Source organism: Malaclemys terrapin, chromosome 12 (genome assembly GCF_027887155.1).
Source record: "Malaclemys terrapin pileata isolate rMalTer1 chromosome 12, rMalTer1.hap1, whole genome shotgun sequence".
Taxonomy (NCBI): Eukaryota; Metazoa; Chordata; order Testudines; family Emydidae; genus Malaclemys; species Malaclemys terrapin.
The window spans coordinates 20,570,367-20,593,838 of record NC_071516.1 but is presented as its reverse complement, the minus strand read 5'-3'; the positions used below and the strand labels follow the sequence as shown (position 1 = coordinate 20,593,838).

At 43.7% G+C, this 23,472-nt stretch overlaps 1 protein-coding gene across 1 annotated transcript in view; it reads right to left on the bottom strand.

The window, feature by feature from the left end:
- The window catches only part of STK4 (serine/threonine kinase 4), a 73,531-nt gene that overhangs the window by 38,795 nt on the left and 11,264 nt on the right, over positions 1-23,472 (bottom strand). The window contains exons 7-9 of the mRNA XM_054045501.1: positions 23,055-23,192; positions 15,961-16,089; positions 12,289-12,475 (exon numbers count right to left, since the gene is read on the bottom strand). Coding sequence (XP_053901476.1) covers positions 12,289-12,475; positions 15,961-16,089; positions 23,055-23,192 — 454 coding nt within the window. The remainder of the gene's footprint in view (positions 1-12,288; positions 12,476-15,960; positions 16,090-23,054; positions 23,193-23,472) is intronic.

Sequence of the window (23,472 nt, the reverse complement as noted above, 5' to 3'; positions counted from 1 at the left end):
ATTATTGTAAAGTGTGCCAAATGAAGAATAAAGATCAGAATCTCTACCCAAAAAGAACTCTGAAAAAAGAAAACGCTCAAATGGGCTGTTGGTATAATTTATTTGAAAACTGAGAAATATTAATGTTTAAAATCTATTTTGGGACAGATGTTAAAACAGAACAGTGAAATGTCACTGCCCTGGCTGCTCAGGTGAAGGGCAGATCACAAAGCATGTATGGCAAGTACCTCCCCTCACACCCAAAGGTGTGAATTCCAAAGCAGTGCTATACCAAGTACTCCATATTAACATTAATTTCAGAATTACTGTTAAATATAGCCTTGTGTCCGGTAAATAGCCACTGCTTTGAATCTTCATTAGAATTGCCCGATAAACTCTAATAGCATTTGGACTTGATGGATAGGATTTTCCAAAACCAAAAGACTTCAATGGGAGTAGAAATAGGACAAGATAGAATGCTTTTGAAAATTCCACCCTATTATTCAAGCAAGTCTGCTGAGTAGTAAAACTATGAACATAACAAGAATGTTTCCCTCCTACTAAAATAAATGGGAAATAGAAACCAATGCACTAGGAAAAAAAAATCCTTGTTTTACTATTTCCCCCTCTTTATAGTTATTCCCCCCCATCACCGAAAGCAAGTTCCAGAGCTGTTATTGGCTATGATAGAAGTACACACATTCCTTCAAGACCACATAACCTCTTTCGTTTTCTTTAAATCTGTGTTCTGTTTTAAAGAGACCTATGCCTGAAGCATATAGATGTTCCTCATTCCAAATCAGATCCGGGGAAACAGCATTGCAAGTACATTAAAATTTTAAAATTAAATGTTTAACCTGCAGCCCTGCCAGTTTGCTAATGAACATGTTCATATGCAGAACCATAATTCTATCTAAAACCATAAAATGCTGGCTTATGAAGTTAGCAATATTATATTCGAGAAGTTAGATATTGAGCATGTGTATATTTTCCTGATAGGAAGACTAAAGTTTATCAAAACAAAAATTTGGTTCTTTCCTCTAAACTTAATAGAAAGGTTTTCAATTAAAAATGTTGAAGATAAAAACTAGCTATTTCATTTTAAACATTACCATGAAGTGCTGAAAGCCCAAATGCACAAACGTTGCACTAGTGCATAAACTGCCAGGACATGAATTGTTTTTGTTAAGTCAGACAGTATTTTTTGGTGACAAATGATATCACCAGTGGTTAATTAATTAGACTACAAACTTCTATATGAGGAACCTATCAAAATAGGATTATCTTGGAGTTTTCCCACCAACTACACTCAGGTAAATGCTTTGAAATCCTTGGATAAAAGATTGTAAATGCAAAATATTTTTGTTGTACTCTGTCTTTCATCATGGCTTAGCCTTGTAACAAACTATTGGATATGCCTATGCACTAAGAATGAGAAAAAGTTTGACAAAATCTGAGTAGCTGGGCACACTTTCTGGAATTCCATACTAGAATACTAGGAAAGAACTTGACTGACTTTGTTAGACTTTAGTTTGCTCATGGTCCTAGTAAGCTGCAGTATCTAGACAAGCTACTAGCGGACTACAATTAAGTTCCAGAGAGTGCATGCATTTGTGACAATGGGGTATAGGGTGCATATAGGAGGAGCATGTACACCAAGGACTCTGGAAATAACATTGTTCTGTAGTAGCATGCAGAGACCCAAAATAAGGATCATGGTGCTACACATCCCTGTACAGAAAAGCTCCTGATCAAACTTTCAAGGATGTATCAAGTGACGTTAGTTTTAACTTTAATAGGGTTACCATATTTTCATTTTAAAAAAGGAGGACACTCCATGGGGCCCGGGGCCCACCCCAACTCTGCCCCGGCCCCACCCCAACTCCGCCCCTTCCCCAAAAGTCCCCACCCCAACTCTGCTCCCTCCCCTGAATGCTCCGCCCCCTGCTCCTCCCCCTCCCCTGCTTCCCGCGAATCAAATGTTCGCGGGAAGCCTGAAACAAGGAGGCAACAGGTAAGCTGGGGCTGGGGCCGGGGCCGAGCAGTCCAGGCCAAGAGGCTCTGGCCCCAGCGTCTCCTGCCCGGCTCGGCTCGGGCCCTGGGGCGCCGGCCCCGGCTCGCGGGCAAGCAGCGCCGGCCGAGCAGCGTCGGCCCCCGGCCGAGCACCGCCAGCCACAGGCCCAACACCCCCGGCCCTGGCCCTGCACCGCCGGCCCCCGCCCGGCCCGGCCCCGCACCGCCGGCCCCTGGCCGAGCGGCCCCGGCTCTGCACTCCTGGCCCCGGACCCCGGCTGAGCCCCACCGGGCCCTCCCTATTTTCCCGAACATGGCCGGCTTTTTAGGATTTCCCCCCGGACGGGGATTTGAGGCCCAAAAAGCCAGACATGTCTGGGAAAATCCGGACGTATGGTAACCCTAACTTTAAAAATCAGAAAAGCCATTGCTGTCTTTTATAGTTTAACTCAAAGGTCTAAGCTAAGCATTTAACAATATAGTGCCCAATGACTACATACAATAAATGCCTAATATGCAAATTTCAAATGGAATTTGTAGTTCTGTTTGCATCAAGCTTTTCCTCAGAGAGCCATAACTGAAGTTTAAAACAACAAGGAGTCCGGTGACACCTTAAAGACTAACAGATTTATTTGGGCATAAGCTTTCATGGATAAAAAACCCACTTCTTCAGATGCATGGAGTAAAAATTACAGATGCAGGCATTATTATACTGACACATGAAGAGAAGGGAGTTATCTCACAAATGGAGAACCAGTGTTAACAGGGCCCATTCAATTAAGGTTTGTTTTTGTGGATACAGACTAACCCGGCTACCCCCAATACCTGAAGTTTAAAAGCCACTCGGGATAATTTGTACAGAAACTAATAAAGATTAGCAGAACTGCATCATTTCATATAGCATAGCAGAAAGAGGTAAATTTATTCAACTACAGCAAAAAGTATTCCACTATTAATTTCCTACCCGTTAGTAACATGAACTGGAATTCACCCACATGAAGCACAAGGCACGCATTTCACAACTCCTTAAATTTACACTGATAAATCTTCCCACGACTATGAGGAACGTTTTCTCAATCCCAGATGAAATCTAAACCGTGCCTGGTGGGTCCTGCCACCACTGCAAAGCAACAGAAGACCATTACAATTAATTTAAAGCATCCAAACTAATTTATTTTGTAAACTATTAAGTATCTTATATTCATTCAAAGAAAGAATATTTTATGTGTCATTAAGAATAAAAAGTCTATGGTACATGTTTCTCTGTACATTTTCTGTGATGCAAGAAAGCTAGTTAAACTGACGACTACCCTTTTTGACATGTTCTTTTACTATGTTTTATAAAGAACTATGATAATATTGTACTAGCCCACAAGCAAATGAATGGACAGAGGCTGCTTTCCTCCCCATCCATCACCACAGGATTTTCTGACAAGGAATTCTTCTCTCTCAGCTTGTTTGCTTTAGTCATTGGACTAAATACTTGAAGGTATTAGCATTGGAGACAAAAGCAGAAAAAGGGGAAAACAGTGACAAGTTCTGATTGGATAACTCATTCCTAGCCCATATCATAATCTTACCCAGAAGCAACTTTACTTGGATGTGTTGCAATCTCTCATATCCAGGGTCTCGCACACAACAATCTAAGAATTCTGATTGGTATAAAACTGAATGAGAATACAGATGTGTCAACAACTCCATTTTTTAATGTCTCTACTTGTTTGTGGCCATAAAAACTTACCAGTGCTTAAGACGGAAGCTGATATGCATACACCACATTGTTTGCTTTTTTTGGGGGGGAGAAAAAGCCTCAATAGCATAAGTAATTGCTGGTATGAAGAATTCCGATTTAGAAGTGGCACTCTCTTTGATCAAAGAAGTTTAAAGATTTTATTTGAGAAACTATTTGTTCTCAGGAGGAGGACATTTCCTGCACAGTTTATTCTGGTCCTCACAGGAAATAAACTCCTAATTATTCTTATAGGAGACAGGTAGGTCAGATGCCTCTTCTCACCTAAAAAATTGCAGAGCGCACACACACACCTTTCACTCATTAATGAAATGCTGCCATCTCTAGGATGGAAGGTGAGAGGAAGGAAGAGATCCGATTATAGCCCAAGAAGGCAGTATAGTTATCTTACCTGCCACATCAGGTATGCTTCTACTCTTTAGTTCTAAAAGATCCAAGGTATCAGTTTTCCTCATCTCAAGTGCTACCCATTCTATGGGCAAGTAATAAAAGCAAGATGTGGATAAGACAAGATTTTCAATAGTGTCTACCAGCACTATGAATATTAGCAAATAGCAGGAAATACGTCTACTAACAAACATACGCACACAAATAGGCTGGGAGATAAGAGAAGAAATTTTAATAAGTAAATACAAACACTTATCAATTGCATCAATATTAGTGACATTTATCTTTAAAGAGGAAATACCAACTTTTTTTCCCCACTAGCAATCCGAGCTCATGGCTGGCTGAAGTGTAGTTTAGCAGATGTTTTAACAAGAAAGGACAATAAAAAGATTTGTTGTGGCTATACTGAAATAATTATTCTGGTCTCTGAGCAGAACAAGAGTTCCTAATATTACAAATGAGTGCCCTTCCTTAGTGCTTCAGAAGGCTAGCTTTTAAATGTTAATATTAAATGTTTTTCCAAAGCAGTTAAACTCTCATCAAGTAAGCGGTTACCAATGGATTTACAACAACAACAAAAAAAGATGTGTAGCAGTGCAGTTTAAATAGTTGCAGTTCTCAGAAAAATCAAAGACTCAGGGGTTAGTGCACAACAGACTAGGACAGGGGCACGCAACCTATGGCATGGGTGCCAAAGGCGGCACGCAAGCTGATTTTCAGTGGCACTCACACTGCCTGGGTCCTGGCCACTGGTCCAGGGAGCTCTGCATTTTAATTTAATTTTAAATGAAGCTTCTTAAACATTTTAAAAACCTTATTTACTTTACATACAACAATAGTTTCGTTATAGATTATAGACTTATAGAAAAAGACCTTCTAAAAATGTTAAAATGTATTACTGGCACGCGAAACCTTTAATTAGAGTGAATAAATGAAGACTCGGTACACCACTTCTGAAAGGTTGCCGACCCCTGGACTAGGATATCTAGTGTTGGGGCAAGGGCGGGAGGTTGCTTTTTGCAAATGTTTGAATATTTTGTTTTGAGTATCTCTTTGGAAAACCAAAACCAAACAATTGTAAAATATTTAAGCAGCCAAAATTAGTACATGATGGATTTTGGTACTTCTGTATATTACATAACAAGTACACTTTAAATCTAGTATATTTAAGTGATCAAATCCTAAAAAACAAACCAATTCATTTAAGAATAGAAGGTATGGCTCTCTGAAAGTTTCATCACATATCGTATGAGTTGCTAGAGGAAACTGTTTCCCAGAACTTCCATAGAAATCCTAGTCTGAAATATGACATTTCAATATTTCATTTAAAAGGCAGGTTTGTTTTGTTTTGTTTCTTCTAAATGGTACAAGACAGCAAAAAAAAAAAAGGGGGGGGAGTGAGTGGCGAGAACCAGTTTTGATGCAATTTTGCAGTTACTCAAAAATATAAGCACCCAGGAGTTTCAGGCTCCTGGAAAGATTCTACTCTACCACCGCTGCTATGTAAAAGAATTTAGAACTTCGTACTGTATTCACCTGAACACTCTTTACCATGAATTGCTATACCAGTTATCATTTGAAAGATAGATCACTTAATATATGAATTAATGAAAATTCTCCAATTCCAATGCATTAAAAATACCATTATTTCACCTATTTAAGATTTAAAAAAATCCTTCCTCAAAAGAGTTCTGCTGCTGGTTTGATGACTTTTTACAGCTCAATCAATTTAACTGAACATCAAGAGAACATTAACATGGAAATAAGTTGAAAAAAAAAAAATGGAGCATTTGAGGCAATTCACAGGAAAGGCATTTGCAAACTCCTAAGAGACTGCGGCCTAGCCATCTCCCCAAGAAACAGTTATACAAAGGAATATTAATATGGACAGTGCACTGGGCTGCACTTAGGAATTCAATATTGTTCTATTGGAGGAGGTGGAGAGGAAAGGAAAAGGAGTTTAAGCTAAATTTTAAACCTGATATGGTAATTTTCCAAATGATTAAATCAATAAACCAACTGTGTTGAAGACAATTTTTTTAAGTAGGTACTCCTTTGACAGCAAGAGTTGAATGAAACCAAGCAGCTCTGGGTCCTCTTGAAATTATGGCATTAAATGTACATGTACATGAAAGTAGTGTGCACAAGAGTGATGTTGCCACAGCACTTGCATCGGGAACCTCAAATTCATTCCTCAGACTGAGGAAGTCCTCTGACAATTCCAAGTGTTTGGAAGATGAGCTTCCAATTCAAACAGCATCTACCAGCAGCCCATTCTGGAGCTCCCTCTTCTGGTTAGATGCTAAGACATATCCAACAACTGCAGTAGCCATTGTAGGATGTCCCTAACCACAAAATAAATGCTGGTTTTAAAGTTGGGTGTTTCATCTGTAAAAGTAAAATTACCACGTGCATCTTCTATACGGAGAGTAACTGGAGGACAGAACTATTTACTTTCAGTTTGTAAGGACCACAAAGTTTTGAGGAGGCGATGTAAGTGAAAGTAAGTGAACTGAAGGAGGCCAAAAATGAAGGGGTTTAGCATTGTTCAACTTTGTGAGTTAATGTATCAATTACATCAACGAGCAATTCCCTCTCCCATCCAAGTTTAAACAGAATTTTGGTAGCATTCTTCCCTTAGTGTGAAGTTAGTGAATAGTTAAAAAGTGATAGCAGAGGTTTGGGAAAATACTCAAAAGTGAAAGAATGATCATAGGCTTTTTTCTTATAACAAAAAACAAAAACCCTTTAGATTTCTGCTCCCTTTAAAACTTGAGAAGCCATATTACTCAGATTCTTTAAAAGGACAAACTCAATATGTTTTCTGTTTGTAAACAACTGGTATTCTCAACTTAAATAGCCCTTGCCCGCATCCTCTTGGGGCAGCCATTTAAATTATAGTAAACTACTGTACATAGATGCCTGATTTGCCATCTCTCTCCTTGTCACAGATTATTATCCTGTTTCATTCATGCTAACTCTGAAATGCAAGTCAGCTTTGAAAGCAGTCTCCTTTCTTCCCATTGTTATAAAAGCAGACTTCCCCCATTACTTATGGCTAATCAATATTTGCCAAAGTTTGAAATTTCTGCAGAAAAGCCAGCGTTTGCAGAGCTCTATATCAATTTGTAACGTGCTCCCTCTACTGTTAGAAAAAACTGTCTTCACCGAGAGAAGATGGTGAGTCTAAAAAGCCATCAAGTGGAAAAGAGTTTTCATTTGACAGAACTAAGGAATTCCTGGGAAAAGTCCTATAAACGTACTTTTCCTAAGTGATTTGTATAATGCTTATACCCAATTATTCTTAGTTGGTCTAATCCAGTGGTCTCCAACCTTTTTACACCCAAGATCACTTTTTGAATTTAAGGGCAATCCAGGATCTACCTGCCCCTTCCCTAAAGCCCCACTCCTTCCCTGAAACCCCGCTCATTCCACCCCCCCTCCTTTGCTCACCCTCCCCCATCCTCACTCACTTTCACCTGGCTGGGGCAGAGGAGTTGGGGTTCAGGAAGGAGTCTGGGCTTTGGGCTGGGGCCGAGAGGTTCACAGTGTGGGAAAGGGCTCTGACTGAGCCTGGGGCAGAGGGTTGGGGTGCAGGCTCTGGGAAGCAGTTTGGGTGCAGGGATCCGAGCTGGGGCAGAGTTTTGGGATGCATGAGAAGTGTGGCTCTGGGAGGGGAGGTCAGGGCTGGGGCAGGGGGATTGGGGTGCTGGTTCTGCAAGGGGGCTCAGGGCTAGGATTTGCCTTCCCACCAGGCAGCACTTACCTCAGGTGGCTCCCGGGCAGCAGCGCAGCGAGGCTAAGGAAGGCTCCCTGCCTGCCCCAGCTCCATGCCGCCCCGGAAGGGGCCAGTGCACCCCCTACTAAAGTCACAAATCTTTGTATTGATCATTTCCATGGGAGTTCAGTAACTGAGGACTTAAACTCAGATCACCAGTGCAGCTCTTGGAAACAATGCGAAGATGCAAGGAAGGAAGGAAACACTTACTTTTGAAAAAGGAACAAACCTTCCCTATAAAAAAAAACAAACAATCTAGCCATGACCACGCTGGTAGCGCAAATGGGAGAGAGATTAAGGAGCAAGACAACCATGGAGTCTGAAGATGTTCACTGTAGCCAACTGAAGCATCTATAAAATATTTCCAGTATTGTCAAAACTCCAAGTCTGCAGGAATGGATTTCCATGAGAAAAAATTCTTAATTGGGGGAGGAAGGAAGTGATTTTTCTCTTTCTTCACACTTTTCTAATTCAGCACTGTCACAGTCCCCTGCTTCATCCAAAGTGACCCTTTTCCAGGTCAATCTGTGAGGAGTAGAGAAGCGTATAGCCTCCTGCAGAGTCAAACTTTACCCATCATTTTAAACTCTGCATCCTTCAATGAGATGTAAATGCTGGGTAACTATTTTTGCATGCACAGCTGTATACCAGGCGTTCAAGACACTTGCTGTCTTACAAACATGCCCCTTTATCTCAGGCATCAGCTCCAAAAGAGACTTGTCTAACATCTGAAAATGGCAACAGCAAGGTCATCTTAAGGCAGTGGTCCCCAATGTGGTGCATGTGGGTGCCATGGCGCCCGCAGGGGCATTTATGTGCACCCGCCTAGTGCCCAGCAGGGGAGAGAAGCCACAGCCCCGCGTCTGATGGGGACAAAGAACTCAGGCTGCAGGCGCGGTGTTCTCTATTCCCGGCAGGCGCGGGGCCCACCTAGTGCCCAGCAGGGGAGAGAAGCCAGGGCCCTGCGCCTGCCGGGGACAGAGAACTCCAGGGCTGCAGGCGCTGGTGTTCTCTGTCCTCGCGGCTTCTCTGGATTCATATATTATGTAATATTAAATATATTTTTCGTATTATTTAATGTACAAATACAAAATAAGCCTTGAAAAATTGTTGGCGCCCGCCACACTCTTCTGAAAACATGAATGTGCTACTGGCCACAAAAAGGTTGGGGACCACTATATTAAGGCATCAAAGGATTTTTGGACTAATCCTGCAAACAATTTTTAATTCCCCTCAAACTCTGAAAAATCCTAGCTAGAATGAGACCAGGTTTCTCCTGGAATTCTGGGGGAAATGAACCCAATTTATTCCATGTACCCATCTTTTAAGACTGCAAAATTGCTTAAGCTAATCAAATATACTCTATGCTATATGAGTATATGAAGGATTTTTACTCACACCTTTTATCCTTGGACAAGCGTTAACACTGTCCCTCTGTTCATCACTGGATTCTCTATAGCCTGAGTGATAAGAGCTAGATTATCACTAATACTTGAACAGCCTCCTAAATACTAAAGCATTTAAGCTACGCATGGACTCACTTCCCAGTTTTGGATACATTTTATAGTCTATGTCCCAAGGTCACTGTATCATCTACATTTCTTTCATGCAAATACTCCACATCTAAACCTTTTCAACTAGGAGTCATTTCTAGTATGGCTAGTGCTAATTTTGTCTTGCAGTCTTGTTGTTTCCTGTTTGCTGAGACTAACATTTGATGAAACCAGTAGAGAGAGCACTGCCTGCCACATGTAACAAAGCACTTCACCTTTCCCAGAGAGGCATTTTAGGCCAGAAATGAAGGGTCAGCTGTTGAAAGGCAAAGGTTGTGTGGTAAGCAGCACATCACCCAGACTAATGAAGCCAATCTATAGCTTAGCTTAAGTGAAGCTGCTGCTAAGAGATACAGTTCTCCGAACAGGTACTTCGTATGCTGACCAAGGTTTTTCCAATTGTGGTGAAATAAGACAGATCAGCTGATGAACCTCTCAAAACTAAACAAATCAGACTCCCAAATTGGTTCAAATGCAGTGTTATAGGTTAAATAGTAGCAGTCAAAATCACTCAAACTAGAGGGAATAGCTATTGAAGAACAGTAAGGAAGGAAGTGCTGGACCGTATGTCCCCGTCACAATTGTTGGAGTTGGAGCTGCACCACCTGTTTCCCCACGCAAGATTACCAGGGCAAACTAAAATTCAGTAAAGTTGACAGTGGGTCCACCACATCATGCCTAATTATTTGTAAAAGTTTCAGCCTCCAGCACCAGCTATGCCACATGGATTATATACACTATAGTTAAATTTTCTACAAAATGTGTGCAACCAGATAACATGCAACAGAGAGCTTAAGAATGACAACACAACCAGAGGACTGAAGTATAGGTCCTGCAGCAACCAAGTTTATGGTTTGATGCTCCACACTACTGTCTGGACAACAACTGATTCCATAGTAAATAGACCTCCAGCATTTTTAATGGTAAATAGTCACATTACTCTCATGAATAAGTGACAATGAATCACAAGACATTTGAGTGTTACAAAGATGATTCCATTTTGAACAAATCTCATCACGCCTATTGAAAGAGGAGGCCATTTCCCCAGAACACTTGTATCAGTGTTATTTAACTGCAACCCACTGTACCTGTTGCTCACGCAGCATGCAGTAGCGCCTCCTAAGAACTGACTGGTGCAAATATAAGTCACACCAATTAGTCAGATTCCATTATCTAGTTCATTTTTAAAGCCACAAACAGGCTTGGACGTGTTCCTTCAAGGACTGACTTGCCACTCCCCAGAATGTTTACTATGCTTAGCAAGCGTTTTCCAGCTGATGGAGCCCAGGTCTCTACTTGGGTCATGAAAATCCCACAACAGGGAAAACTTTCACAGGTCAGGCTGAGGCTGAATCTCCCCAACTCCTGATTATGCTGAAAGAGGTGCACATTTGAACCAGCATTTCTCCAAACCATCATGTTTTAAATACAATCGTAGAAGAAATTAACCATTAGTCTGTACCACCATATCAGCTTAAAAGGTAAGCCTTAAAAGACTACCACGTCTTACTGCTTTACATCATTAAGATGTAGCCTTTCCTCTCCAATCCGTCAGCTAAATCTCCCCATCCAGATCCACATCTTGCATCTCAATTATTGCAACCACCTCCTTTCCAGCCTAGGTCAATGCAAACTTGGCCCACTTATACCCACAGAAAAAGTCAATGCAAAGGTAGTTTTCTTGGTTTGTTGCTTTTCCTACATCACATATACCGCTTTGCTCCTGTCCACTGGCTCTCCCTGCTGAAACAAGCTACCCATCTTTACTTAAGGCCCTTATGACCTATTCCCATACTACCTGTCATTCCGTACACTATTGAGGTATAGACCCCCACACCTCTGCTCTTCCATCAACGCCAACCTTCACTGCTTATTTTTTATATTAAAAAAAAATAATACTGTCGCACTTTCTCCCTTGTCACCTCAATGCCAGGGAGGAACTTCCTGTAAACATCTGCAAAGCCACTGCATTGTCCCTCCTTAAATCTCTCCTCTACCATGATGCCTACAAAAAACACCATCTGACTCCCACCCTCCCAGACAGTGCTAGACAGCTGGTGTGCTGTGACCGCTACTTGTCACAGTGACCTGTTTTGTTGTTACCTTGTGTTCTCCCTGTAAGCTACATACACCGGTTGTCTCATTTTATACTCAGATTGAAAGCTCTTCAGGGCAGGCATCATCTTTTTTGTTCAGTATTAGCACAATGGGCTCTGATTCATGATTGGAAACCCAAGGCACAATCACAATACAAATAGCCAATACTACTTTACTTTTTAGAAGTAAAATCGCTCTAATAAAAATGCTTGCATCTACTGAGTGGAACCATGACAACACAGAGCATCTAGTAACTTCAGACAGCACATCTCCTTAGAAACAGGAAGTGAGGCAGACATGCCATAATAGAAAAACTATTAACTGAATTCAAAATTAGAAAACCCAGATTGGGGCTTAACTGGTAATTTATAATTATTTTGTATGTTTTGTCAAGGGAAGTTAGAGCAACACTAAGAGTATCTACAATAAATAGTATAGTGAAAGTACATAAATTACCATAAAACTAATATCTTCCATTGGCAGAGCAGCTTGCTGAAAGCTACTCACTTTTAATTAAAACATCCTTAGCTGCCATACATACGACATTTATTGTAATAATCTTAACTTTCCATTACATTTAGCTTTCTCCTTTCTGCTGACATTTCATCCTACTATGGCCTCATTGTACTTTTTGACCACATACATTAATGTGTTTTTCCCCACTTCAATTTTTGTATTTTAATCTCTGTGTGAATTAGGGACTATATAATCATTAAAAAATGAGTTCTTACTCTTCATGGTCCCCTCTTCTTCCTCTTCTTCCGTATTTATTACCATTGTACCCAGCTGGGATTCCAGCGTTCCATCATGTTCTATCATAGTATTGGCTCCATCACTCATTGTACTGGCAGCTCTTATAGTACCAGTCTCATCTCCACTTGTCCGGACCATGGTACCTGAATCTGTTTCATCTTCTTCCTGTAGGAGGATGCAAGACATGCATTTACTGATCAAAGTAATCTTATTAAAAGAGTGGCAACATTCAAAGGGAATTGGTACCAACTTCCAATATTTCTTTGGTATCAGAGTCTCACAAAAATTTTGTAAGGTCAGCAAGATGTAACAAGTTATGCCTTTTCTTCTCTCCTTCCTATTCCCAAATGGGTAATGAAAGATCTTCTCCATTCCTTTTCCTCTAGCTTTATCTATTGTTAGAAATATGCTGGGACTGAAGTCTTCCACTTAACTACAGAAGAGAGATATTAGCAATACAAGCGTCCCAACACAGCCAACTGGCATCTGAGCCCTGACCCAATGGCCTATCACTAGGAGTAATTAAGTTGCAATACTCATTCAGCCCTTACTATTTCTAAGGGCAGGTCTACACTATGGGGTTAAGTCGACCTAAGTTACGCAACTCCAGCTACATGAACTTAGGTCGACTTATTGTGGTGTCTATACCTCGTTGGGTCGATGGGAGAAACTCTCCCATCGACTTACCTTATACTTCTCATTCCGGTGGAGTACCGGAGTCGATGGGGGAGCAATTGGTGGTCAAGTTAGCAGGTCTTCACTAGACCCGCTAAATCGACCCCCCGGTGGATTGATTGCCACAGCGTCGATCCACAGTAAGTGGAGACAAGCCCTAAGATTGCCAGATATGATAGTTGAACTAAAACCCCATTCTGAAATGATCTAGAGATCACTGAACAGTTATTAGATGGCAGCAGTATTCAGTCTATAGTGTGTATGTGCATGCTGAAGCTCAAAAGAGATAATGCCAGAGAATATTTTTTTCCATTTGTTACCACACATTAACATTGTGACAGATATTGCAATCCCATGCAGTATCTTTGGGAGAACATACTGTATGATTGGTCATGTATCATTGTGGGCCAGGGACTGTACACAACTCCAGAGGGAGGGAGGGAGGGTTGCACAGCTTCATCAGGAACTAAAAATAGTGGTGGGTGATTAAGGTGAATCACTCAGATTGTAAACACTAAAGAGATACCAACCCTGGGGAGGCTTGCACATACTAGTTCAAAAGTGGGCACTCCAGAGGCCAACAGACAAAGAAAGAGCTTTTGGTATAAAAACACTGCATTTAAACTGACTCTTGGCCTTCTCTCTGATCCAGCAAATGGACAGGACCTTCTGAGCAAGAGGGATCCCAAACCTTGTAGAAAGTCTGTAGAAAGACATGGGGGCCCTGCTAAAACAGAAAGACTGATGGGTGACCTCTGGTAAGCTTTGAGCACGTGTATAAACTTCTGTTTTCTCTGTAATGCCTTTACCTTAAGAATAAAGGTGGTTGCTTAGAAAGAGTTGTGTGGTAACTTGCAACTGCTGGCAATATGCTGTTCACAGCCCTTGGAGAGAAAGCAACACTCAGGCACTGGCCTTTAGGCAGGCTGGCTTGCTGGGTATATCACAATATAAGGCCGGGAGCTGTACAGCTTTAAAGCCACTGGTCAGAAGGGAGCACGACAAGGACAAATTGCTTCAATTTTTCCAATAGCAAGGAGGCAGAAGTGGGCATGTACAGTTTTGTGCTCAGTGTGGCTCGTAGCACATGTTCCAAGCAGTTGTGGTGCCAACTACTGTTCCTTGCATAAAACTGGTCACCAAATCCAGTCCCATCCCCAAACTACTGCTCCAACACAATGCCTGCCAAGTGCTATGAGCTGCACTAAGCAAGAGACAAGCGCATGCAGATGCCCGCTTCTATCTCCCTACTATTGGAAAAAATTGCAGCAGTTTGGTGGGGAAAATGGAGGAGAGGACTCAGCAGTCATGCATATTCTGTGGGGAAAAAAATAAATCAATACTTGACACTGCCATGAATTACATAAAAAAAAATCATCCATGATGTTCACAGGTCATTTGTTATAAGTGGTAAGCCCCCAGTTGCTTTGTATACGTGATTGTGGTCTTTGTGATCTGAGCTAGTGTCACAGGGCTAATGTGCATACTTCTCACAGAGCTACAATACAAGGTCTCACCACTGTCAATATGTGGTAGCGCACCCTGCCCTCCTCTAGTGCCTCCATGTCTGAGGCCTCTGTCCCACTAAGGGTGCCGGTAGTTCACAGCCAAACCCCCTGAACACCAAACCAAGAAGACTGGGGAAAGGATGAACTACAAAAGTTAATGTGGGGGAGGGGGGGTGTGAAGTTTTACTGCAGGTGGGCAATAAACTCCCCCTCCAGCACTGTGAGAAGCTGCAGCAGAAAACCTACAGCACCATGGAAGCTCTTGGTAACTCTTTCCCTCTAGCAGCAGTAACGTGGCAGGGCAGAGAGGCCACAGGAAAACATTTACACTAGAGGAATCTCTCCACCTCCAACTATCTGGCACCAGCTGTCAGTGATGCGATCACAATTCAGGCATATAAGCAGCTGCACATACCTTAGAGTCAATATCATGGTGACACGGTGAGTAAAGATTACTTCCATCCCAAAGCACAATGCAGCCCTAACGTCACAGTGAGGAAACACTGCATTTAACATGCCTATATTTCACTGCAAATCATGCTATTCAAATCTAGCTTCAGAAGAGGCTTGCCGTCTGTTGTCCATTTTATTCAGTCAGGTTGAAACTGACGGAGCATGCTTCAAGTTGGCTTTTGACATGCTTTTGAAAAAACCACCACTCACACAACACCACTTATTCAAAAGTCAAAACATAGCATATGAACAAGCAATTACTTGGTCTGCAACTCTGGAATCTCACTCCCTCAACTGAAAAAAGCGCAGAACTCAAGCTCACAGCACTACACCATCAAAGAAGTCTAAGCACACATCCCCTCACCTTAAATTTGTGTCTGTTTCTATTGTACAGTATGAAGTTTCTATAAAGGGGTTTCTAAATCAGGAAAATGGTATGAAGAAAACAACATACTTATGTTATATGGCAAAATAGAAAACACTGAAGACTACAAACAAAAGGCCTCTCTACTACAGGAAAAACTTGATCCAGCTAGGAAAATGTATTTGAAGTCTTCTACAAATTTATTACATATCTTTAAAGTATTTTGCTTGGCTAGTAATTGTCCTGTAGTAGGTGTTGTGTCTATGTTCTGCTGACTCACTAAGGCATGTAGCTCACTACGGTTGAATATAAAGGAGGTCGGAGCGGGCTAAGAGAGAGCAGCTACAGGACATGAGTTGAGCAGTCCTAAGCTAGAAACCCCAGGAACAAATCAACGCTGGGATCAGAGACTGAGCTGAACATTATGTAGTATTATTGTTAATTTCTGTATTAAAGCAGCCAGTGGGGTCCTAATCCAAGACTAGGGCTCCTAGGTATTACAATAATACAAACAACGACAATAATCAGGAGGGAGGAATTTTAGACTCTACCAAATATGTGGACTACTTTAGAGCAGTTTGAGAAAGACACCTATTTGTACATATATCAGCATCAATATTTTAAAGTTATTGTGTCCATTAAACACTCACTGAATTTTCCTCATCATCTTGATCCAATTCACGCTGTTGTGCTTCCTGACGTTTCAGTTTCACATCCATTGCTTCATTAATCAAGTCCCGCAGGATTGACGCTCCTTTGGCACTTTTAACAAATGGATGCTAAAAAAGTAGATATATTTTATAAGCAGCAGATATGAAGACAAAGCAGTAAAATGCTGTTACCAGAGTTATGCCTATCCCTGCTGAATTACAGTTGGGGTACACAACCAAGTAAAAACTTTATAATAAATTTTTATTTCATAATTTACCTTTTTAGTGATGGAGAATGAGAGATCCGTACTGAGTCATACTACAGGGGCATTTCTGCATGACCCTGCATTCCTACTTTATTTCTGAACTGTCATATCTAGAAATGAAGTAATTCATAACACTTAAGATAAGAGGAGGTTACTCACCCTGTGCAGTAACTGACGTTCTTCGAGATGAGTGTCCCTGTGGGTGCTCCACTACAGGTGTTGGTGCGTCCCTGCGCCTTCGCCCGGAGATTTTTGCAGCGGTACTCATAGCGGCCACGCATGCTCAGAATCTGCCCCCCCCGCTGTGACTCTAGGGTAATAGAACGCATGCGTGGCCGGTCTCCTCAGTTCCTTCTCTACCACGGAGGCCCCCCAACTCCGAAGTAGAGGGGAGGAGGGTGGGTAGTGGAGCACCCACAGGGACACTCATCTCGAAGAACGTCAGTTACTGCACAGGGTGAGTAACCTCCTCTTCTTCTTCGAGAGATGTCCCTGTGGGTGCTCCACTACAGGTGACTTAAAAGCAGTGTATCTTAAGGAGGTAGGGACTTCGGATCTGGTAGGAACGCCGTCGAGAGTACCGCCCTGCCCAAGCGTATGTCAGATAAAGGGCCTTGAATAAGGGCATAGTGTTAACAAAAGTATGGTCAGATGACCAGGTGGCTGCTTTACAAATGTCAGCCAAGGGGACTTTGCGTAAGAACGCGATGGAGAAAGCCAGAGATCTAGTGGAGTGTGTTCTAATGCCATCTGGAGGTGCAACCCCTTTCATCTGATAGCACAGTCGGATACACTGGGAGATCCAGTTCGAGAGTCTCTGGGTAGAAATAGGCATGCCCTTGGAGCGCTCTGCAACAGAGACAAAAAGTCTAGAGGAGGTTCTAAAGGGTTTGGTTCTATCCAAATAGAATGACAAGGCTCTGCGAACATCTAGTGTATGCATTGAGGCTTCAAAGGAGTTTGCATGTGGTTTCGGGAAAAAAGTCGGGAGGTGTATGGGTTCATTAATATGGAATGATGAGTGAACCTTTGGAAGAAATTTGGGATGCAATCTGAGGGTAACCTTGTCTTTAAAAAATATCGTATATGGTGGATGAGCCATGAGAGCTGCTATTTCTCCTGCCCGTCTGGCAGAAGTAATTGCCACTAGAAACGCTGTTTTCATGGAGAGGTGTAAAAGGGAGCACGTGGCTAGGGGTTCGAAGGGTTGCTGAGTTAGGGCAGACAGTACCAGATGAAGGTCCCAGGGGGTGGTCGGTTGTTTAATGTCTGGATATAAGGTTTGTAGGCCCTTGAGGAAACGCTTCGTAGTAGCGTGAGCAAAGACAGACGTATCATCAATTTTGTCGTGGAAAGTCGTAATAGCAGCTAAATGGACCCTGATGGAGCTGAAAGAAAGGCCGGATCGCTTAAGGCCCAAGAGATAGTCCAATATAAACGGAAGAGGTACCGAGGTAGGAGAAAGATGTTTGGCAGAACACCAATGTGTGAATCGTTTCCACTTTTGAAGATAGGTCTTGCGAGTAGCTTGCGTTCTGCTATGTAGGAGCACCTCCTGAACTTGTTCGGAGCAATCTAATTCGCGTTGGGAGAACCACGTAGGAACCAGGCCTTGAGGTGAAGCATGGACAGGTTGGGGTGGAGAAAACGACCGTGCTGCTGAGATAGAAGGTTCGGAATAAGCGGCAGGGAGATTGGTGGTTGGATTGACATTCTGGTGAGGAAGGGAAACCATGGTTGTCTGGGCCACGATGGGGCAATGAGGATCACCTTGGCTCGATCCGTTCGTATTTTTATCAGAACCCTGTTGAGAACTGGTATCGGGGGAAACGCATAGAATAGGTTTCGGTGCCATGAGATCATGAATGCGTCCCCCAGGGAATGTTTGCCCAGTCCTGCTCTGGAGCAGAAATTGAGACATTTCTTGTTCTTTGCAGTTGCAAAGAGGTCTATTGTTGGGTAACCCCAGATGCTGAATACGTTGTGAATGGTTTTCTCGTCTATCTCCCACTCGTGGTCCCATGGGAAGCGTCTGCTCAGTTCGTCCGCTGTGGTGTTCATGATTCCGGGAAGATAAGCAGCTGATACCCGGATGTTGTTCACAATGCACCAATTCCAGAGCTTCATAGCCTCTGTGCACAGCGAATGGGAACGAGCTCCGCCCTGCCTGTTTACGTAAAACATGCAAGCAATGTTGTCCGTCATTATGCGTACGTGATGATGTTTGATTAGTGGCAGGAAGTGACGGCACGCGTTGCGAATGGCTCGAAGTTCTAGTACATTTATGTGCAGGGAGGTCTCGGTTGGTGACCATAGTCCCTGTACTGTGTGATGAGACATATGTGCACCCCACCCTGTCATACATGCATCGGTGGTCAGAATGCGTGATGGAGCCTGTTGAAGAAACGGGACTCCAGAACAAAGGTTGGAGTGGACGGTCCACCAACGTAGCGAGTCTTTGACTGGAGTAGGCAGGGAGAGAGTCTTGTTTAAAGAATGCATATTCGGTTTGTAAACCGTTGCCAGCCACGCTTGGAAGCACCTCATGTGTAGGCGTGCATTCTGGACGACAAAAGTGCACGAGGCCATGTGACCTAGTAGTTGCAGGCAGTCTCGGGCAGTTACCTGAGGGCTGTTGCGAATAGTTGTGGTCAGTTGTTTTATGGAATTGTAGCGATCGGGTGGGAGCGATGCTAGCCCGGTCCGAGAGTCGAGGTCTGCGCCTATGAACTGAAGGTGCTGGGTGGGGCGTAATGTGGATTTGTCTCTGTTTATTTGTAGGCCGAGAGAAAGAAAGCACTCGACTGTGAGTCGTGTGAACCGGAGCGCCTCGTCGAATGTTGAAGCTTTGAGGAGGCAATCGTCGAGGTACGGAAATATTATTACCCCTTGTCTCCTGAGGTGAGCAGTGACTACAGCTAGAAGTTTGGAAAAAGCACGGGGGGCTGTAGATAGTCCGAAGGGGAGTACCCTGTATTGGAAATGTGTGGAACCAAGGGTAAATCGGAGGAAACGTCTGTGGGCCGGATGTATAGTGACGTGGAAATAGGCATCTTGTAGGTCGAGGGCAGAAAACCAGTCGCCCTGCTCCAGCGCTGGGATTATGGTATTGAGGGTCACCATCTTGAACTTTTGCTTTTTGATGAATCTGTTGAGCCGCCTGAGATCGAGGATTGGTCGCCATCCCCCATTTTTCTTCTCCGTTAAGAAATAATGGGAGTAAAAACCCTTCCCTCTGTGTCGCTCTGGCACGATTTCTACTGCTCCCAGATGAAGGAGATGTTGCACCTCTTGGAGGAGTAGCTGCTCATGAGAAGGGTCCCTGAAGAGGGACGGGGAGGGTGGGTGGGTGGGAGGTAAGGAGAGGAAGGGGATGACGTATCCAATTGTAACTACCTCTAAGACCCACTTGTCGGAGGTAATCTTCCTCCATTGTTGGAAAAAAGGTCGTAGGCGGTGTCCAAAGATTGGTGTGCCGGCTGAAGTGAGGGCATTGCTTTCTAAACCCTCGACCAAGTTTTCAAATCTGTCTATTAGCTGGTGGGGGTTGAGGCGCCCCTGTAGAGTTTGGGCGACGTCGCTGGAATCTTGGTCGTGGACGTTGCGGCTGTTGCTGTTCCTGCGGTCTATGGGAAGGTTGTGTAAATGCGGGATAACGTGGCCGGTGGTATGGTTGGTATCGATATTGTCGTCTTCTTGCCGTAGGTGTCTGGAGACCTAAAGACCGGAGGGTTGTTCTGGAGTCTTTCATTGAATGAAGCACTTCATTCGTGTTAGCAGCAAAGAGTTTGTCACCGTCGAAGGGAAGATCTTCAATTATGTTCTGAACTTCGCGAGGAAAAAAGGAAGAGGAGAGCCATGAGCCCCGTCGCATGACTATCGCTGTAGCGGTAGATCTTGCCGCTGTGTTGGCTACATCGAGGGCTGCTTGGAGAGCGGTGCGTGAAATGGCTTGGCCCTCAGAAACTATAGCTCTGAACTGTTGTTTTCTTTGTTCTGGAATGTCATCAATAAAGTCCATTAACTTATTATAGTTTTTATGGTCGTATTTTGCCAGGACTGCAGTATAATTAGCTATGCGAAATTGGAGGGTGGAGGATGCATAGACCTTGCGACCAAACAGGTCCAGTCGTTTGCTATCCTTGTTAGGTGGGGCAGAACGAGAATACTGTTGTCTGGCCCTCTGGTTCGCAGCGTCCACTACCAATGAGTTTGGTGCTGGGTGGGTAAAAAGGAATTCAGAGTCCTTTGGAGAAATAAAATACTTCTTGTCCGCTTGCTTGCAGATAGGTAGGCTTGCCGCTGGAGTCTGCCAGATGGACTTAGCGGGTTCTAAAAGGGCTGCGTTAATTGGAAGTGCCACGCTGGAGGAAGAAGGGGGCTGTAGGATGTTCGTTAGCTCATGCTGTTGTTCGGGAACCACTTCCAAGTTAATGTTCAGGTCACTAGCAACTCTCTTAAAGAGGTCCTGGAATTTTGTATATTCATCAGAGGGAGTGGGAGGAAGGGGAAGTAATGCTTCCTCCGGTGCTAACTCCGGATCTGTTGGACCAGGAGAAGGGCTAGGTTTATCCTGGGAACGTGGCTGTGTTGCCAGGCGTCTCGTGTCACTAGCATATGCATTAGGAGACGGCACTGGATCAGTGTTGCGCCTGGTCGAATGGCCACGGGGCATGTTTTCCCGAGGGTATGAGGTCCATGGTGTCCAGTATTGCCATGGTGGCGGGTAGGGCATAGGTGGTGCCATCCAGGGGTTCATCCCCCAAGGGGCAGGGTCCTGAGAGTGGGATGAGGTAGTATTTCCATAGCCCTTATTGCTCTGGGTCCGGGGCTGTGAGTCATGATATGGGGAAAAAACTCCCTGTGGATCTGCTTCCTCCTCACTGGAGGAAAACTGCTCAGATCCTGACTCAGGCATCGAAACAGAATATGCATTCATGAGCGGAGACTGCAAGGTAGGTGATACTAGCAGATCAGCTGTCTGGGTAAAATGAGTGAAAGCAGCTCCTGCGGGAGATGAAAGCTGAGCCGACAGAGGCTGCTGCACAAGAGCATTCCTGCGATCGGGGCTTCTGGCTGTGATCTGTGTGTCAGAATGCCCCGCAGGCGTCGGTGCCGCGGTCGGTGCCGGGCGAGAAATGTCGGGCTGCCTCGGGTGAGGCGTGCTGTAGAATGTCGGCACCGTCTCATTCGCGGTGCTGAACGGTGCCGTCCCTGAGGCAGGCAACTGGAAGCCTGATGCCTCGGCACCGGAGCTTCTCGGCGGCGCTGAAGCCTCAGGCGGCTTTTGCGCTGTTCCGGAGGAGCCTGGCTCGTGAAAATTGCTGAGGCGAGGAATCACAGGCAGAGAGATCGTTGATCTGCCTGGAGAAACTTTATGCCTCATAGTCTTGCTCGGTGAGGAAAGGTGCCCCTTTTTCGTAGACTTCTTGAGCTTTTTTGAGGGGGGGGGGCTGTGTCGGGTAGCGGAGCCGGCTTCAATGCCTGGGTCTGAAACTGACCCGATAGATTTTTGAAGCAGGAGCAGTTTGAGTTTAAGCTCCCTATCTTTCCGTGCCCTGGAGCTGAGTTTACAGCAGTGGGCACATTTTTGGGGAATGTGAGCTTCCCCCAAACATTTTATACACTTTGAGTGCCCGTCCGATGACGGGATAGCTTCCTTACAAATAGCACAGCGCTTGAAACCGGTGGAGCCCGGCATAGCCGCGGCTGACAGGAAAATATTTTTTTTTTTTTTTTTTTTTTTTTTTTTTTTTTTTTTTTTTTTTTTTTTTTAAGATAAACTGGGTAAGTAACTATTTTAACAGAGAAAACTGACAGAAAAAAATGGTTTCTAAAGGATAATTAAGGCAATAGTGAAGGATTCTCTAATGAGTCTGCTGAGCTCCGTCTCAGGCCGGGGACGGTTGAGAAGGAACTGAGGAGACCGGCCACGCATGCGTTCTATTACCCTAGAGTCACAGCGGGGGGGCAGATTCTGAGCATGCGTGGCCGCTATGAGTACTGCTGCAAAAATCTCCGGGCGAAGGCGCAGGGACGCACCAACACCTGTAGTGGAGCACCCACAGGGACATCTCTCGAAGAAAAACACTATGGTTATCACTTTCCAGTAAGAGGCCAACAGTCTGCCTTCGTTATTTGCCACCTGCTTCTGACATTCTAAGGATTAACTCAAAAGTCAGAGATAATCCCTTGACAATGCTTCAGAACCCAAGATGCACCTCTGTCAGGGAAAGGAAGAGGTACTTTAGAAGAAAGAACTGAGGCTTCTCTAACATGGTGCAGAGGGCAGGTAACCTCCATCAGCTCAAAGACAGCAAAGGGAAGGTTAGTTATTAAAATCCAGAGTGTGCTTTAGAAATTGACTAGCTTTGCTTTATCACTAAGTAGTAGCCTCTGAGGTCACCGAACAACTAGAGGCAAATTGGGATAGCTAGGAAATGGAGGACTTTGACATTAACATAATCAGATGTGGCTCTTTTCTAAGCATAGGGTCAGTTAAGGGATAAACTGTATGGCTTAATAGTTAAGTGCCAGGATTTCTCTCTCAAAATCTTGAAACACTGACAAAAGCCTGGGGGCACAAAGATTATGGGTGTATGAGTATGGGAACAGAAAGCAAGAGATGTTCTAATTTCTAGGGAAAAAACTAAAGGTTTAAAAACCTCACACAACTTGATCTTACACTGTAGAAGTTGTACAGGGGAAGCATGAAGGGAAACCCAACATTTCAAATTGCACAAATACTCATTGCCTGCACCGCAGTTTGTTTAGTTAAGAACTCCCTCTGATACCCTCTGAGAGCACCCCGGGTAACAAATACCAGACCTGGAGAAGCTGTGTGGCAGTGGCTCTTTGTTCCGGACTTTTCACAAGACACTGTTTTACAAAGTCTGTAAAGTTGTCTGACCAGACTTCCAGCTTCCGGAATGTTGGAGGAGGATTTGTAGGAATCATGAAAATTGCCTGATAATAAAAATAAAATAAGTATTGTTCTAGTGTTCATTGATTTTGGAAATCTTTAAGATAAAAACACAGAACAGACAAACATTTGATCAAAGCATAGGGACAGACACTTGCAAAGTTGTTGTACCAAAACCCTCTGTGGCTTCTCAAGTCTTTATGCCAATGCTATGTATATTCCCCTCCAAAGAGGGCAAGAGATTTGTACACCGCACCGGCGTTTCCTCCTATGGCAAAGCCACTATTTTGCGTAGAGGGGGACATTTGCCATTTTAAACCATTA